At 39.5% G+C, this 18,562-nt stretch overlaps 1 protein-coding gene across 2 annotated transcripts in view; it reads right to left on the bottom strand.

Moving 5' to 3' along the window:
• Bank1 (B cell scaffold protein with ankyrin repeats 1) overlaps positions 1-18,562 on the bottom strand; it is a 261,398-nt gene that overhangs the window by 30,887 nt on the left and 211,949 nt on the right. For both annotated transcript variants that reach the window (XM_021158678.1, XM_021158677.1), the window contains 2 exons: positions 14,394-14,705; positions 4,593-4,661 (listed from right to left, as the gene is read on the bottom strand). In XM_021158678.1, the coding sequence (XP_021014337.1) occupies positions 4,593-4,661; positions 14,394-14,705 (381 nt within the window). The remainder of the gene's footprint in view (positions 1-4,592; positions 4,662-14,393; positions 14,706-18,562) is intronic.

Genomic DNA, 18,562 nt, shown 5'->3' on the forward strand with positions numbered 1-18,562 from the left:
GATGTATCACAGGGCTCCCAATGGAGAAGCTAGAGAAAGTACCCAAGGAGCTAAAGGGATCTGCAACCCTATAGTTGGAACAACATGATGATCTAACCAGTACCCAGGAGCTCTTGTGTCTAGCTGCATATGTATCGAAAGATGGCCTAGTCGGCCATCACTGGAAAGAGATGCCCATTGGACTTTCAAACTTTATATGCCCCAATATAGGGGAATGCCAGGGCCAAAAGAATGGGAATGGGTGGGTAGGGAAGTGGGGGGGGGGTGATATGGGGGACTTTTGGGATAGCATTGGAAATGTAATTGAGGAAAATATGTAATAAAAATATTAAAAATTAAAAAAGAAAGAAAATCTTAACTCATGAACATTTCACAAACATTATCCCCCTTTTCCTCCAGAGACCTCAGTCCTGGAGAAGTATCTGCTTTCATTCCTACTGCATGATGAAATCCCAGGAGAGCTGAAAAAGGCTCTGAAACCTGTAAGAAGCAGTGTTTTTCCATGGTCTGGATGATCATAATACTGAAACAGCTTCAAGAGTTAAGGCCGGACAATGCAAAATGCAAAACGTCACTCACGGGCTCATGCCTTGCTTGCTTGCTCCCAGGTGGTGGTGCTATTTTGGGAGGAGGTTCAAACTTTACAAAATACAGAATATCTGGAGAGAGCAGGCCACTCTCTCTGCTTCCTGGCAGCCGTGACATAAACTTCTCTACTCTGCCACTCTCAAAACATGAAGGAGTGAGACCTCTGAAACCGTGAGCCAGGGTAAACCCTACTCTCAGGTTGGTTGCTCAGGTATTTTGTTAGGCAGAAGAAAATTCTGCCTAACATAAAAAGCCATTTAAGCACCCAATACTTTCATAAGATCCTTACATTATTATTATTATTATTATATTTTTCTTCATGCTGGAAACTAATTTTCCTGAAGGTTATAGTCATCAGGGAGATTCTGAAAAAAATTTTTTAAAAAAAGATCCAATGTTTTTTTTCTTTTAGAAATAGCACAATAGTTTGTTCTATTCTCGTAAACTCTTGATGGCTAAGAGTAAAGAATATCCTACTGTGACTAATTTAAAATGCTACAAATAAATTGGATTTAAGATTCAAAATAAAAAGACATAAAATAACATGTGACTTTTTTTTTTATTCCCAGAGGTCTCTAAAAATGTCCAATGAAAATTGACTTTTGTAAAGCAAATTAGTCAAGAGTTTAGGACTAGGTATATAAAATCAATAAAACATGGCATTATTGATAAGGTTTCTTGTAAAACTGGTTTCCTTTCAGCATTCTCTCTAACCTTCTATCCCAACATAGGTGAAGATTATTTCCCTACATAATGGTGGAACATTAATCTACCCTAGGCTCATAGGAAACTCTCAGCTCTTCTTAAATGGTTTTCTGTGGGGCAGATATCCAGCTGCCGAGAATAGATCCTCCCCAAGTTTCTACCCTAGTTGATCTCCTATGAAGGAGAACAAATTCTGAAATTTCAAGATCTCACCTGCAGTGCTAGTAGAATTGGATTATAACTGCAAAGCAGAAAACACTTGACCTGGGAGTGGGGCTGTGTTGAACTGTCAAAAAGACTATACTGACTTTCCTACTTCCGTAATCCATGCTATGCCCTTCAAAGCTTCTACAATTTCCTCAAACAGTACAATCAGTTAGGGACCTTCAGGGGAACAGTCTACATCCAACCCCGGGTGTGGAATCTGCCCTAGTCACTATTGCATTATGCAAATGGCAATCAATTCAACTTCAAAAGTTGTATCAGTATCAATACTACTCAAAAGTTCTGAGTCTCTTCTAAGACTCAAGGCAAACTCAGCTATGAGCCTCTGCAGACGTCAAAAGGAAGGCTGCTTAATTCTGACATACAATGGCACTTGATTCCAAAAGGGAAGACAGGGAGGACAACAGGGAAAGTTTAGACCAATACTGAAACCCAGTAGGGAAAACACTCCTTACCCTCACACACAGCTCCATGAGACCCATTCCTACGGCTGCTTTTAGCACACACAGCCTCTCTCTTGGGATCGATCCTGTGGCTACAGGTTCGTTTGGGAAGACATTCTACACTTTATATACATCTAACACCCTTGGTTCTCCATCCCAACTTAGACTTCACCTTCATGTTGTCACACACAGGGGCTCTATGAAGGGACTCTGATTCTTCTACGCATTATCTAACTTCAGCGCTTTTCTGGAACTTTGATACTAACTTCTATGACTCTAACTCTCACATCCTGGCTGCCTGCCACACCTACAGCACTATGTAGATGACAATACTGAGCTTTGCCACTAGATCAAGATATAGCCTGGCCCACTCGGATCATGACCTCTAGTCGTGAAGTGCATGTATGAGTGCAATTCCCTAGGTACATATTTTCAAAGGAATTCCTTTAGAGACATCCTCTACTCAGGAACTCTTTTTTTCTCCTGTCCTGACCCAGGTGCTCTCTTTTAAAATGTCTATTTTTAAAAATTGGGGTTCAGTTTTATATTCTTAAGCTTTTGATGGCTGGGGACTTCTTACATTAAGGTGTTACTTCTGTTGTGCCAGTACAAGGTGTACACCTACTCTTTATGCTAGGCATTTTCCTTGCACCTTTCTGCTCTCTTACTGTAAACCTAGCTAAAGGCAGTGAGTAAATATGCTACAACCTGTAGACTATGCTGCCTTATACTTCATCTGAAAGCAACTCAGTTCCTTGTTTGTGAATTCTGGCTCACCCACATTTTCAGGACATGAGTAGCTGCTTTGCCAGCATGACCCATCAGGGCTGCCTAGTTCCATTACTTGCTCCTGCTTAAAACCTCATGAGCCTGGTCTTTCTGTTTGGATTTCTAACAGCATTATGGTCTTCTATACTCCCACCAGAAAGGCTCATTAATCTCTCTGTATAGCACTCCAAGGCTTCTCTGAACTTCAGCTGTAAACTCCTCCACATTTCTTCTTGTTCCAATGAGCTATATGGTCAGGTTTATTAGAGCTACAGCCTGCTTTCACTCCCAACATTTAGTATTAATTACCTTTCTTGTTAAAAAGTGCCCAACAGAAGCAAGTTAAGGGAGAATGGTTCCATTGCTTGCTCGTAGTTTGGGAGGCTATGGCCCTCATAGTCGCAAAAACTTGAATGCCGAAGCAGAGAAGTTTGGGGCTACAAGAAATTGCTACATCTCAGAAAACCAAGAGGAAAGGAGAGAGTTTGTGTCAAATCTAGGGCTGGTTATAAACCTCAAAGCCCACTCATGTGACCTGCTTCCACCAGCCAGGCCTTACTCTGTTCTGTAGCCTCTGCACAAAAAGCTGCAGACAAGTGTTAAAGCAGAGGGAACCCATTACATGTAAATCATGACATGGCTAAGTTACGAAATTAATGTCAGTATTGGATAACTGCTATTTAAAGAGAGTGGTTATTTTGCATATAGACTTACAAGCTGTGTATCTAAATAATTCATAGAAGAGTTGAGGTTCAGTTTCCTCAAGCATTGTGTTCATGTGCCATGCAACTCATTGTGAGTACAATCTAAGTACAACTTAGCTGCCATGAGGAATGCTACTTGAAGCGATGAGTGATAACCAATTGAGAATACAGCTTTGTTTGAGTGACAATTCATAGCATCCCAAGAGTGGGTCCTTTGAGGTTCTGAGCTGAATATTGTTCAGTGAGTGTCAGAAGTAGGTACAGCCTGTTCCTAGCCTTTTCAAAATGGCACAAAAGGAGATGGCATACATGGGTGTGTGTGTGTTTCTGTGTCTTCTTTATTTCAATATGTCTTTCTCACTAATTACCTGGTACTAGCTTCAAGGTGACATGATTTGGGACTGAAATTATATCAAAGGTGCAATTACATCTGCTCATAGGTTACCAAAGATGATTACCCCTAAGACCTGTGTTAACCGATTTTTATGATTCTTATATTTGAACATTTATTCAGTCCCAACTGTTGAAAAAGAGTTGCACTAAATTGCCTATTAACAGGCTATTAAGAGGGTATTTAGTACACTTGGGCTATAGTTAGTACATATTAGGTTATTTGGTCTATTTAGGCTATAGAGTCTATCCTTGAAAAAGACAAATGTCCAAGTGAATACTAGAAGTAAAAATGATTCCACTGGTTTGGGATGTTGGTGTGACTATAGTGGTCTTCAGCTCTACTCCACATGATAAATGATGGTTCCTAAGGTATTTCATCAAATGCTGAAAGCAAGAACACACTAGGAAAATGGTTCTACCTTTGATTGGCATCTACAGCTGACTAAAGAAACACCCAAGCTAGTCTCATTTACAGATCTATAAAAGGGGCCTCTGATACAAGTTATGGAGTTTGTCTTATTTGTCCTTCCTGGTGCCATGAGAACAACATCCCCACAGGCAATATGATGAGGGGCCTTTCCTGTTCTTGTTAATGAAAATAATTGATTGTATTGTGGCATAGTTGTTTTGGGATAAGGTACAAACTTCAAAGTGAAATCAGTCAAACTCAGTTGTTTATATCTGACCTAGGAGGCTTTCTGCAGATCCCTACGATTTCTTTAAATCTTGTTTAGGTGGTTAACTAAGTTGAAGTTAGCATCAATACCGGGTTTCTTAGGGAGACTGTAGAACTTATCACCATCAGATTGTCTTCTGGCTGCCTTTTGTTGGAACACTGTAAAAAAACATAGAACATAAATTTTATTAGGCAAAGGCATTTAAGAATATGAAATATACCATGGGAGCCTCCATGAAGACAGAGTGCAAGGTATCATTTTCCTTAATAACAGTATCTGAACTATATTCATTTCTAAGTACAAGGTTTTTCTTAGTAATATTATCTGAACTGTATTCATTTTTGAGTATAAAGATTATAAAATTTGTAATTTTCTCATGTGTGCAGTTTATCGGTAATTTTGGAAAGCATTTTCTTTGGGCAGAGTCTGTTAATGTTGATGGGATGCATTCCTAAGCTGATTCCTTCTTGATATCAGATAAAGGTAAAAAGCTCCATTTTTTAGAAGTGATAAAGGCTAAACCCCCATGAGGGTGAAGGTTCCATTTGCATAGAGACTACTCACTCAATCAGGCTTATGGGTGATAAGCAAGCATAATTGTTGTTTCTTCTTAAACTAAAGAGAAGCCTGTTGTGTTCCACAGATGTAATAATAAAAAAGGCACTTTACTCTTGCATCATCCCCAACCTCAGGCCTACTAAAGCAGCTTGTTCGAATTACTTCATTATCTGAAAAGTGCTTTGTTCTCATTTATTATTTCGCACATGAAATTCTGGGAAATAAGTCAGCATTACTCACCCTGTTTTGCAGATGAAAGGTAAAATTCAGTGTTTAATATTTATTAAGCACCCACAAAGTTCTGGATACTTTCGGGTATTTGTTAATGAAATAGAGCAGGTCCTTGACTACTTCACTTTTTGGAAAATGAGCATCCGGAGTTACATTTATTTTTTTATGGGCAGACTGAATTATGGGGTTTGGGAACTCGAAGAGGCCTGGGAGATTTAGTCCAGCCTCATATGTTTATAGACGAGGAAGTAACCAGCTTGTAAAAGGGCTAAGTGAATTTTGAAATGATCCCAGAGTTGTTAGCAGAGAAATGATTTAGACCCTTAAGCCTTAGCCTTCAGCCTCTTGCTTCCTCCGGACAGTGTCTACTCCTTAGTAACTATTCCCTTTTAAAGTTAGAGGAGGCGGCTGGGAGGAGTTACAGGAGCAAGGCTTTGCTCTTTTTCCTGGCATCTCAGCAGGATCTTCCTATAAAATGAACGGAGACCCTTGGGGGCAAGGAGACAGCTGCCTGGCATTTGGCCACTGTGACCTGGGGAAACAGGTCCATGATGAGATCGTGGAGTTCTGCTGTGGTTTTGCTCTTACTTAAACAACACTAATATCAAGGTCATATATGGACTTAATCAAGAATACATACATTCAACTTTTTTAAAAAACAAATGTCTCAAATCAAATCAACATTTATTAAACACTTAATGTCTTAGATGATGTCAAGAGAAAGATTATTCCTCTCTATGTACCCAGGAGGAGTGAATATTCTGTCAAATATGATGCATTTGAGAAAAATTATACATCTAAAGTAACATCTCTGGTTGAAAATCAGTTTTCTTTGTACATTCTGGGTTTTTTGTGTTTTTCCTAAATAAAATACAATGACGGGTATTTGTCATGTGACTATATTTTAGGATATTAGATTCCACCCCCTTCTCCCAAGTCCTATTTGATGTTTTCTTCAGTTAGTTCTACAGTTGCCCTAGCATAAAGTGATGACAGGCGGCCCATGTTTTTGCTAATATTGTTAAGATGTAATGAAAAGTGCCTAAGACTGAAACACTGTAACCTGGCATCATTAGTATGGGAAATGACTTGAACTCAAAGGCTAATGCAAACAGTAATGTCTCCAACTAAACAGCAGGTTACTTAAAAGTTTGTGGATTCTGCTGAGGTTTGACACTGCAGAACATTTGCAAAGTAGACTTCTCTTCCCAGCTTTCTTGGTGTGAAGTTTGCTGTAAATCCAATTTACCCTGGATACTGTTTTGGAATGCTGGCAACAAATGTTTGGCCATGTGATGAACAGTTAATGCTGACCTTGACCGTCAGTTACTAGGCATTAGTGTTATTTCTCTAGAGTTGAACCAGGGTCAATCTGGAGCTGAGAGCTGGCCAACTACTGGGATTGGTGGTGGTGTGAGGAGATGCTGATAACAGAGATATAGGTGGAGGTAGGAAATAGGTTGCAATGCTAAGTCCTAGTAACGTCTAATCTGACTTAGAATTCCTTACCTCACCCCTACTGCACCCATGTGCCTTTCCTTACCCCTGAGCTTACTGATAAGTTTCACATCTTGGCAGAAATTTAGACTTAGCAAATAGTCTTCTCAATGCGTTTAAAGTTCAGAAGCATTTTTCACATCCCACGTAGCCACGAGGAAAGACCTATTATTTGTAGTCCGAGGGCTTGGACTAATAGAAAAAGTAGAAAGTTAAGTCACAGAGCAGAATGATTTTTAAAATGTATTGACAATGCTGACTCTATCTATATGCTGAATTCTTGGTAAGCACTGTTCCAAATGCATTTTACCCAGTCAGTGTTCAAGGCATGGTAGCAATGCCATTTCTGACATGTCAATTTGGTAACCTTTACCCAGTGTAATCTTATTTTTCTCTTGCTAACTGTAGTTAGAATTTGAAACGAAAAAAAACATGAACACAGTATATATCTTGTCTTTACCTTTAAACACAAGAAACCAGGAGAGGGGAAAAAAACAACAAAACAAGATTTGAGGTTTAAAATCATCTCAAACAATACAAATGTCCCAAATGACACCCTCATTTATTTTAAATATTGGAGAAATGATGTCTGTAAAAGTTTCTCCAGAATAGAAATGACATTGAATGAAAAAATTAGCATAGTGTTAAATATTCAAAAATGCTAAGCAGAGCAGAAGTAGCAGAGGAGGAGCCAGTGAACGGAACAAGTTCACTTGCACAGTTTGTCTTTCCAGACTGTTCTGCAGCAACACTACTAACGTCACGCTCGTTTACTGTCCCCTGAGAGCAAAAGAAGTCATTGAGAGTGCCTCTTCCAGGAAAAATGGACAAAGCACCTCAACGTTATTGTCTGTGTGGCAAAGTTGATAAAAATCTGGGGGGAATGCAAATGCCATTCATGAGGATTCGAACTAGAAGTCACAAATCCCATGATGCTCTGTGCCCATCACATGTGAGAAATGAAAACAGACACTCTATCCTGTGTCCTGAGAAGGGAGTTCTTTACTACTTATTCTGTTGCCAAGTGCACAGCCCAGCACTGTATAAACAAGGTCCTAGGGTGCACAGGTATTTCACAGTTTCCAAAGCTTCCTGCGATTTGCAGTGTTCATTCAGACAGAGATCAATCATGCTACTGGTACCCACTGATGAGAGAGGACAGAGGTAACATAGTCAGGGAGAACAAGAGTCAATACTCAGTCCTAGTAGCTTTGTTTTCCCCATCTGTCTCCCCACTATGTGCTATATGAGAGCTAACCACAAAAGGCAGAAGAGGAAATAGAAAGCAGAAGCAACAACCCTTTTTCTGAAGGCTCAACAGAGGAAAAGAATGCTGTCACCCGATAGGTGGTCCAAGTGACTCACATGAAGCTTAGGCAAGATATGCCACCCCTATAAGAAAGTGCAAACGCTTTGGTAGCTTGAAACCATTTCATCGTACTGACATTTTGACATTAGTTCCACCTCCTTGTGTGGAATGTTTATCCAACACAGGTCACCACATTGAACAGGAATGTGGACACGGTCATATCTGCCATGCAATGTGAGACTCTTTCTCCTGGCAGGAACATCAAGACTAAGGAAAATGGAAACTATGCTTTGGTGTCCAGGGAAAATGTGTGCCAACTCACCAGCCAGCATGCACACACAGTCATTAATGTTAGTACATTCTCCTTTAGAGATTGGCAGAGACAGAAGAGCGGAAAACACAGAGTGACCTGGCGGTAAATGACATGGAAACTGAAAGGCAAGGGTGATATTCACAGATGCTTAGCTTCCTAAGGAGAAAACATTCATTTTCTTTCCAATTCATAACAGAAATGTGAGCTTTATCAGTCGGTTACTGTGAAATCTTCTTTCCACACAGGATATCTCATAACCAAAATTACTTCCTCTAATTTTAAGCTAGTTAATTTAGGGGGGAGGGGGCAGGGTAGAAAAGAAACTTTTTATTTGAATACTTAATTTATACAAAACTATTTCTGTTTTAAAAACCTGTCCTAACTAGGAAGTGAGTAAATTCTGGAAAAAGACAGGTTGTTTTATGGGATTGACAGCTTGAGGCCATCACAGTGAGTTTGTATTAGCTAAGGCTCCATGCATCCCTGAGTAGGCATATCCTCCTTCAGGCGAGGAACATACACACAACACCTGCTTGCCCAGCTTCAGGCTGACTTATTTTTGGTCATTTCCACTCAGTTAGAAAATCGTATGAGAGAGTAAGTACTAATTGAGTAATAACCCAAATCTTTTATTTTTATTTCAAAGGGAAATGACTTGAGTAGTCAGGAAGCCATTGGAAACCTTTCAAGCTATTAGGCTTACACATTTTTGGTTCATCACTGGTAATAATTGGAATGGAATTTTCTTCTTTTCCTCCATATGTGTCAGGAAATGCTTTCATTCTAGATATCAGTGGGTTTATGTGTTTTTTTTTAATTGTATTTCATAGGATCTGGTCTTCTAAAGTCTAATTTTACAATCCATTTGGTTATATAAACTTTAAACAGCCATTAAATACATATATGCTAATAGAACTCTCCCTATGTGAATCAAAAACATCCAAAGCCAGGACTGTACCCTTTTGTTCTAATTGGTTTCTATATGTGTAGCTGGTAAATATTTTGGAATGGCTTGTAATCTAGTATATCTGCACATGGATATGAGAGGAGAGAAGCAGAATGCAGGCTCTAACAAGGAGTAGAGGTTGCTGTACCCTGTGTCTATAGAATGACCTAAAGTATCATCTGCCCATCTCCTGTATCCTGCCCCAAGTCAATCACAGGGCATATGCACCTTCAGTCCTCATGAAAACCCAGAAAAGCAGGTATTATGATTTAAGAGGTAAATTTCTAAAAAAATGAATTGAGATTGTATCAATTGCACCAAGTTATTCAGCCTTGGAGTTCACAGTGACATCTAGTTAATTCCATCCCTTCATGGGGGTCATGAATTTTACTGATGGGCTTTCTTCAGAGGGGATGCCACTCACAGGGATAGCTCCATACAGCATCTTCTTCTCTAATCACTCAAATCTAAACACTCTAATTTCTAATAACTCCAGTCAGAGTTAAACAGATGCTCACAGTAAAAATCCTAGAAGAAAACAGTGAAAATTCAAGAAATCTAAAATGGTGTGTGTGTGTGTATGTGTGTGTGCAGTTTGTTAAATGAACATTATCTAGAGATTTCAAATGTTTATTCTTGCTTAATAATGGTAATAATGCAGATCAGAGTTTGTCAACAGTGGAACTATTGACATTTTATACTACATAAGCTTTTACACTGGAAGTATAGAAGGCTGATCTTTAAATTAGAAGATATTCATCAGGTACCTCTGAGTTCTATCTCCTAGGTACTGCCATTATTATTCTACTTGTGAATGTGAAAGTCTCTTTAGACATTGCTAACTGACATCTGGGAGACATTGAGAATTACTACTATAGGTAAATTAATCTTTTCCCCATGGACACACTCAACATGTCATATTAAGGATAAAACTACAAAAAAGTTGTGGTGCAATTGAAAAAAAAATAGAAGTACTTGGAGACACTTCAATCATTTGCTCACACGTTCAAATCTGTAATGTAAGGTCACCCCAATTTAAATATGGCTGCCTTTCCCCTTTTACATGAGCATGGAACTGAATCCTTGAGAGATGAGAGCCATAAGATTTATCCTTGTATCAGTGCTCTAACAGGTGGTCTGGAAAGTTCCCCTTGGTTTCATTCAGTGTCTCTGTGAATGAGCCAGGAGACCATGGTGTTCTGCTCTGAGGATAAGGAGAACAATTCATTAAACCCAGGTTACACAGCTGTACTGCTTCTGTTCAATGAACGGTACATGGTCAGTCATAATGATAGCTCCTTTGTGGAACTGGACCTGCACCTTTTCACAGAAATATAAAGAACTTCACCTGCAAAGGCAGGAACCCTAACCAGACAAACTGAAGGATGACTATGTCATTCTGTTCTGACAGTACCTGTAACCTGCATATTGTGTGCTGAAGTTAAATGTTGTTAGATGAGGTCATGTAGGCAAAGAGTGGGCTGCAAGGCTCCAACTCTAGGACCCACTTCAACCAACTTGAATAATGAAGACAGAAGCCATTCTACTATGTCACAGTTACAGTGATAGGAATTAGTTTTCTTCAGTTTCTATAACAACCTCCCTCCAACACACACACACACACACACACACACACACACACACACACACACACACACACACTCACACTCACACACATTCACTGTATGTGATCAATTCTAAGTACAAGTGAACTAACTGTAAGTGGAAATTCACTGAAAGTGAAGGAATTGTACTTGACATTTAGGGTCTTCTCAACAGAGAATCCCTCAAGAAGGTCATCTACAACTTTTTGCACTGCAAAATGCCAAGATTACCTCGAGAGCAACTGCAAATTGAAAGGGGAATTGTATTGTGCCCCAAATTAGCTATATGGACTCAGCACTATTTTTCTTCTATTAACTGAATGAAGGGAAAATGAGAAATGATTCCTTAATAGGAAAAACTTTTCCTAACAGGAGTTTACATCTTTGCCTGGTCTAGGATGGAGATGTACTACCAGTCTATCTACATCATATTGATTATAATTTTTTAATTTGATTTGTTTTAAATCAAGAATTCTGTCACTAAAAGATAGACATCTATAGAAATCTCTATATTTTTGATGCCTATGTGCTTAATCTTGTCCAATATAACAGGAAGAGTGAAGTGTAAAGAACATGAGATCTGAGAACAGGGAGATCATAGATGAAAAATGTGTTTTTAAAAATGAACAATTCTTGTTGCAGTTCTTAATCTTAGGGTGTGTTCCACACAACAATCAGAATCAGGAACCTGTCTCCTGATAAAAGGGATGGATTTGTGCTCAGTTTGAATTAAGTTACATTTCTGGGGTGGACAATGGTGGAGTGCTACAGGCAGGACAGAGCTATGCTTTGATATGTGATCCATAGTAGGAAAAAGGAGCTATCTGTGGATGTCTTGGAGCTTTGTTCTATATGTGCTCTGCACTGAAAATCAGTAGTGCTTTAAATATTGGCTGTTTTAAGGCAGAAGAAAAGGAGTTCATATTCTGACATAGCCTTTGAATTGTCTTCCATACTGTTAGTGAAGTCTTCTACTGAAGTCATGTGGATGTAGACCCTGCCTCTTCTACCATTTGTTCGTTAGCTAATATTTATCAAATTCTCTCTGTTTATGAATTCTGCATTCACCAAGGATTTAATGATGGGAAGGAATATTCAGAGAAAACTGATCTCTTCCTCTGTGACTGTTGTAGGTCAGAGGGGGAAAATAAATATGAATGTAGAAAAGCGAGGTGAATATATCGGTGGAAGAAACTCACAGTTCATCTGTCACTGGTGTAGGGAGCAGAATGACAGGGATGCTTTCTAGTGTCTTCCTGTCTGCAGCACAGTGAAACTCTTAGCATCAGTTCCCTTATCTCCAGAATGAGGTTGGCAACGTAAACTACACAGGGCTCACATGTGAGGTTGCCTCTATTGCTATCCTGAGTGGCAGTCCAAGCCCACATATCTCAGTAGGCCACAGACACTGTACTTTCTTAGTTAGTTTCCCTAATGTCTGACTTTACTAGAACCCCAAATGCATAGAACCCTTTTCTTTGTTAGAATTGGTGTATCAAAGCCATTTTCCACTCAGATCCTGAACAAAGTCCTCATGGCTTCCTCCATCCCTCTGCCTTATTCTCTGAAATGATATACTTTGATTCTTTACTCTTTTCTTCTTTTATTCTATACTTTACACATTCCTCTTTGGCTATGTTACACTACAGATATGCCAACATCCTGCTGCCATTCTGTGTTCTGGCAAGAATCAAGGATGGGGCATGTCTTCCTACTAATGAATGGATGGTGGGATGGATGACTTTCTGGGAAATGATGGACATTCCATTTGGTCGATCCACTTGAGTGTGAGGAATAGGAAAGATGTGGAAAGCCTTCTATAGCTGGGGCTATGGGAATGTATATCTGTGCCTGACTTTTCACTGGGATTTAAACTCACATCCTCATGCTTGCATCTGAAGCTATCTCTCCAGTCCCCAATTGCTTATTCTGAATACTTAACCCAAATTTCTGACTTTCTCTCACTCTAATCAATTTTTGTAGAATTATATAAGAGACATTAATTTAAATTCATCCTTATTAATGAAGACTTAGAAAGCATGATCAAATTTAAAAATTTTCTCTATTCATTTTTTATTTAAAATTTTCATTTCCTTTGAGAGCTTAATATATGAATAATGCATTTATACAATCTCCACCACTCATTTATTCATGGTTTACAAAAATGTAAAAAGAAATGGTAAGAATAATGGAGAGGGATTTTTGAGTGGAGAGAGGGATGGGAGGGTAAGTTATAGTGGGGAGAACTGATACAAAATTATTTGAAAAAGCTATATGGAAACGTATATAATAGAAGACTTTAAATGCTGTTACCCTAAACAGGGTATTTATTATCTTTTCCCAAGAGTCATAGTTTATAAATAAAAAACCCATTGCCAGATTCTGAGATATTACCCTGGGTTATTAGTCAGGAATATGCCAGAGACCTCCACAAACAATACCTGATGATTGCCAATGCTCTTAGTTTTCCAGCATAACTTACCATAACACCTGAGGACCTATTATTGCTGCAAACACCACACCCTTGGGCCATAGGGCATGGAGGAGAAATCTAACTTGCACTAAGAAGTTGACTATCTGCTTTCTAATTTCATAGTAGAGGAAGGTGGTATGAGTCAACCCAGTTATAAAACCAATCAACTACAATAATGATGGTCATCTCAAGCTATTGCCATGGGTACCATCATGGTACAGATGTAATGGAGGTAACCAACTGGCGGTATTTAAGGCCCATTCCCCAAGAGTAAATCTGGACAAGAGCATATGGCTGGAGAGATTACAGGTCCCAGGAATAAACATACTAATATTTTGTTCAATGGATACAATATCAAACTACCATGTAAGTTATTATAGCTCTGTGACCTTACCAGAGAAGCTTATCAGTGCAATGGATAGCATAGTTAACACAGAAACTCAGAGCTGGTCAAGATGCAGAGAGTAAGTAACTGTGGAGTGCTGAACCACAAATGGGACATCTATATCACCTCCATGTCACCAAGACCCAGGGACCATCATGGGGAAGGAACAGGAAGATATTAAGAGCAGCAAGAAAACTAGAGTGAAAAAGTGAAAAGATGCTCACAGCCTTTAGAATTTTGAATCACCAATTGCCTCACTTTTTACCCCACCCTCTAACCCCATGTCTTCTATAAACCAAGGGATTAAAAACATCAATAAATAGGGGCTCTTGGCATGGCTCAGTGGTTAAACTTACTGGTAGCTCTTTCAAAGGACCCAGGTTCAATGTCTAACACCCTCATGGTAGCTTAGAATGCTCTGCGATTCTATTTACAGACCGTCTGATGCTCTCCCCTGGCCTCCAAGAGTACCAGGTATGTATGTGTTACATAGACATACATACATACAGGCAAAATATCCATGCACATAAAACTTAAACATTGAGGAAAAAGCCCACAAACTACAAAATATTACCTTGAGCTATGTAAGGTGTGGTTTCTTCTTTGGGAGGGGTGTGCGTGGGCCGGGGTGTGGGAGCCGGTGGTCTGTTTATAATGAAGGACCGATTTCCAGTTCTTTTCTTGACACTCTTACTGGCCAGTATCAGGTCATACTCATTGTCTTCAGTCTCTGCAAATGCATATGGGTTTTCTTCTTCCTCCTCCTCCTCCTCCTCCTGGGCTGCTTCTTTCTTTTCTTCTCTGCTGGATTCCTCTCTTGTCTCTGGTCTTGCGTTGAGATCATTCCAGTTTTGACTTCTTTCCATTTGGTCTTCCAGTACTTTTCCTGCTTAGGAAACAGGGTTTGGGTTTAGTTTGGGTTTTCTCTTCTATATTATGCAATATTCTTGCTGTCTTTAATTTTGTATATCATCTCGAATCAGTTTACTCAAATGCCATTGAAAACAATACGAAAAAGGTGCCATCTCTAATAAAATGTTTCTATACTATTTACAAAGAAATCCCAGCTTTGTGAGAAAATACGTTAATATGTGTTTTAAAATATTATTTTTCAAACATGATTTTTAGGTATGTATTTATTATCTGAAAATTGAGGTATACATTTATATATCAACTCCAAATGCTTTGAAAGGTGTTTAAAAGCATACAACTTGTAGACATTTTTTTTTTTAGTCAGTAAGTCATCTTCCCTTTTCTACTGCTTATACTGAATATTTCATCTAAAATCTAAAAAATCTCTGAAAATGATTTATGATTTGAGGGAACAGTCAGACATACTGCCACTGTCTGTCATAACAAGTGTTTCCCTGCTATGACAAACTGACTTTTAAGAGTGTGGCTCATGGTTTTCAAAAGTGACCATGAACCTCATCCAGAAACATGGCACCAAGGTAGAGATCTGGATATATTAGAGAGTGGGGCCAGTCACTGGCTTAAGAGCGAGTTGTATGGTTAGAAAACAGTCACATATTTGGAGTCTTTAGGGGTTCATATTCAGTAAAATATTTACCTACTTTGAAAGAACATGCTAAGAAACCTTAGTAGCAGTTGTTAAACAGACAAGCATTTGAAGCACTCTGTGGTTAATAAGCAAAAAAGAACCTGTGGCTCTTTACTAGGCCAACAAGAAGGTCTTTCACTATGAATATTATTGGTTACTCTTTTTATTTCTATTTGCCCTTGTTCAGATAAACATGAATCTGATAATAATTATTATAATTGGGATTTTAGTGGAAAATCTTAGATGCTCAGAAAAAGTACAACTAATAGAACCGCACTAGAGGTTTGTTTTGCTGGGCGTGGTGGCTCACGCCTTTAATCCCAGCACTTGGGAGGCAGAGGCAGGCGAATTTCTGAGTTCGAGGCCAGCCTGGTCTACAAAGTGAGTTCCAGGACAGCCAGGGCTACACAGAGAAATCCTGTCTCAAAAAAAAAAGAGTTTTTTTTTTTTTTTTCAAGAATATGCAGGAATTGCTTTTGGTAGTTCTGGGAAAGGCCACCATGACAGCCTCCCTAAGCATCTTAAACTTTATTCTTCTGGTTAGCTTCACTTAAGAAGTGTTAAATACCTCTGAGCCTGGCACCAGCTTTAAAAATCACTGTGTCTCGATTCTTTCTGCATGAATAATATAGCTTTGGGACTTTGACTCCATGACTTCTGTTTCCCTGACAGCCTCTGGGTGAAACATGATTAAGTGTGTGGGAAAGACTTTTATAGCACTTCATTTTTAGCAAAATGTGTCAACTGTCTCACTTTTATGAACCCATTTCCTGAGCTGTTAACTCCCTTTGTTCTCCACCCACTGCGCTTTCCAATGCACTCTAAAGTTGGACTCCTACTAGGAATCTTACATTTGACTTCTCATCTTCCCAAGGGTTAGATTATACTTTCTGTTAAGAAGTTGGGCCTGCATTTCTTTAGTCCAGGTTGTATACTAATAATTAATAAATGAATCACTCTTATGAGCAAATCATTTCAACTGGTAAATTAATAGGGCACAAGTATCTAGAATGAGGACATCCTGGGTTTTGCAGGCAAATGGATGAACTAGAAAATATCATCCTGAGTGAGGTCACTCTCCAAAAGGATATGCATGCATGGTATGTAGTCATTAATAAGTGGATGTTAGCCAAAAAAAAAAAATGTACAGAATATCCAAGATACAGTCCACACTCAAAAAGGTCAACAAGCTGAAGGACCCAAGTGAGGATGCCACCTCAGTCCCACTTGGGAGGGAGAAGAAAGAAATCACAAGTGGAGAGGGAGGGAGAGACCTGGGAGGGAAAGTGGACAAGGAGTGTGGGGGGAGAGGGGAACCTGTTCAGTGAGGGAAAAGGACTGATGCCCTGAGGGCCAACAGAAAGAATGGAAACAGGCAACCTCAGGAGTTAGGAGGTTGTGGGGGGACCTCCAGAATGCACCAGAGACCTGGGAGGTAAGAAATCCTCAGGACTCAAAGGGAGGGACCATAGATGAAATGCCTGACAGTAGGGAGAGGGAACATATAGAACCCACCTCCAGCAGGTGGGCTCAAATGAGGGAGAGGGGGGCCATCCCATCATCACAACTTGGACCCATAATTGTTCATGTCTGAAAGAATTACTGGGATGGAAATGGAGAGGAGCCTGAAGAAAAGAAGTTCAGCAACAGACCCAAAGTGGGATCCAGCTCAAGGGGAGGTCCCAAGGCCTGATACTATTACTGAGGCTAGGGAGTGCTCACAAAAAGGGATCTAGCATAACTGCACTCTGGAAGACCCATCAAACAGCTGAAAGAGTCAGATGTGGTTATTTCCACCCAACCAATAGACAGAAGCATCTGACCCCTGTTGTTGAATTAAGGAAGGCTGAAAGAAGCTGAGGAGGAGGGTGCGATCCTATAGGAGCACCAGCATTCTCAATTAATCTGGATCCCCGAAATCTCTCAAACACTGGGCCACCAAACAGGTAGCATACACCAGCTGATATGAGGCCTCCAATACAGAGTAGAGGACTTCTGGGTCTGGGTTTAGTCAGAGAAGATGCACCTAACCCTCAAGAGACTGGAGACCCCAGGAAGTTTAGAGGTCAGGTGGGGTGGGGAGGAGGTATGGGATGTGGCACAGTCAGAGGGTGGGATGGGGAGGACGGGAATAAGATATGGAGTGTAAAAAAAACCAAAAACTGAAGGATGGCTCTTCATTTCTCCTGATAGTTTATAACAGTATATTGTGTACTATGTATATATCACTTATACAGATTTTTGTGCCTCTTTTATGTTAAAATTCTAAGCATGAATAAAATTCTTCAAATTAAAAAAAAAGACAAGAAAGAACCTTGAAAGTAAATATTTAACATATGCTAGTTGTAGGCTCTCTGGCCTTGAGTCCGAGTGGCAGATGGGTCATAACGATAGCTCAGTTTCTTGATTATTGCAAAAGTAAAAAGATGTTCTATAGTGGTATGTCTTAGTAATTTATTAAAATTATGTCTGAAAATCTCAGGCATGGAATTTGCTGTCTCTTGTCCATCACTCAAGGACAGATCTTGCCAAAAGCACTTGTTGCTTTTGCAGGGGACCTGAGATCCATTAGCAGCCACCATATAGTGGCTAACATATTTGTAGTCTCAGTCTCATGGGACCCAACAGGAATACACATGGGACACATGCATTTGTTCAGGCTAACCAACACTCATACACATAAAGTAAAAAGTGAATACTTCCAAAAGAGAAAAATTTTAAAAATATGTTGCCATTTTCTTTTTTGCTCACTTTTTAGTGCTATGATGAAAAGATAAACTGGAAAAAAAAGATATAAAAGTAGAAAAGGGATCAATTGGCAAGAGGAATGTGACTAGTGAGAAGGGGACAAGAAAGTGGTGCTGGCACAACTGGCGGTTATCATGTAGAAGAATGCGAATTGATCCATTCTTATCTCCATGTACTAAGGTCAAGTCTAAGTGGATCAAGGAACTCTACATAAAACCAGAGACACTGAAACTTATAGAGGAGATAGTGGGGAAAAGCCTCAAAGATATGGGCACAAGGGAAAAATTCCTGAATAGAACAGCAATGGCTTATGCTGTAAGATCGAGATTCAATAAATGGGACCTCGTAAAATTGCAAAGCTTCTGTAAGGCAAAAGACACTGTCAGTAAGACAAAAAGGCCGCCAACAGATTGGGAAAGGATCTTTACCAATCC

The sequence above is a fragment of the Mus caroli genome, chromosome 3 (assembly GCF_900094665.2).
Source record: "Mus caroli chromosome 3, CAROLI_EIJ_v1.1, whole genome shotgun sequence".
Lineage (NCBI taxonomy): Eukaryota > Metazoa > Chordata > Mammalia > Rodentia > Muridae > Mus > Mus caroli.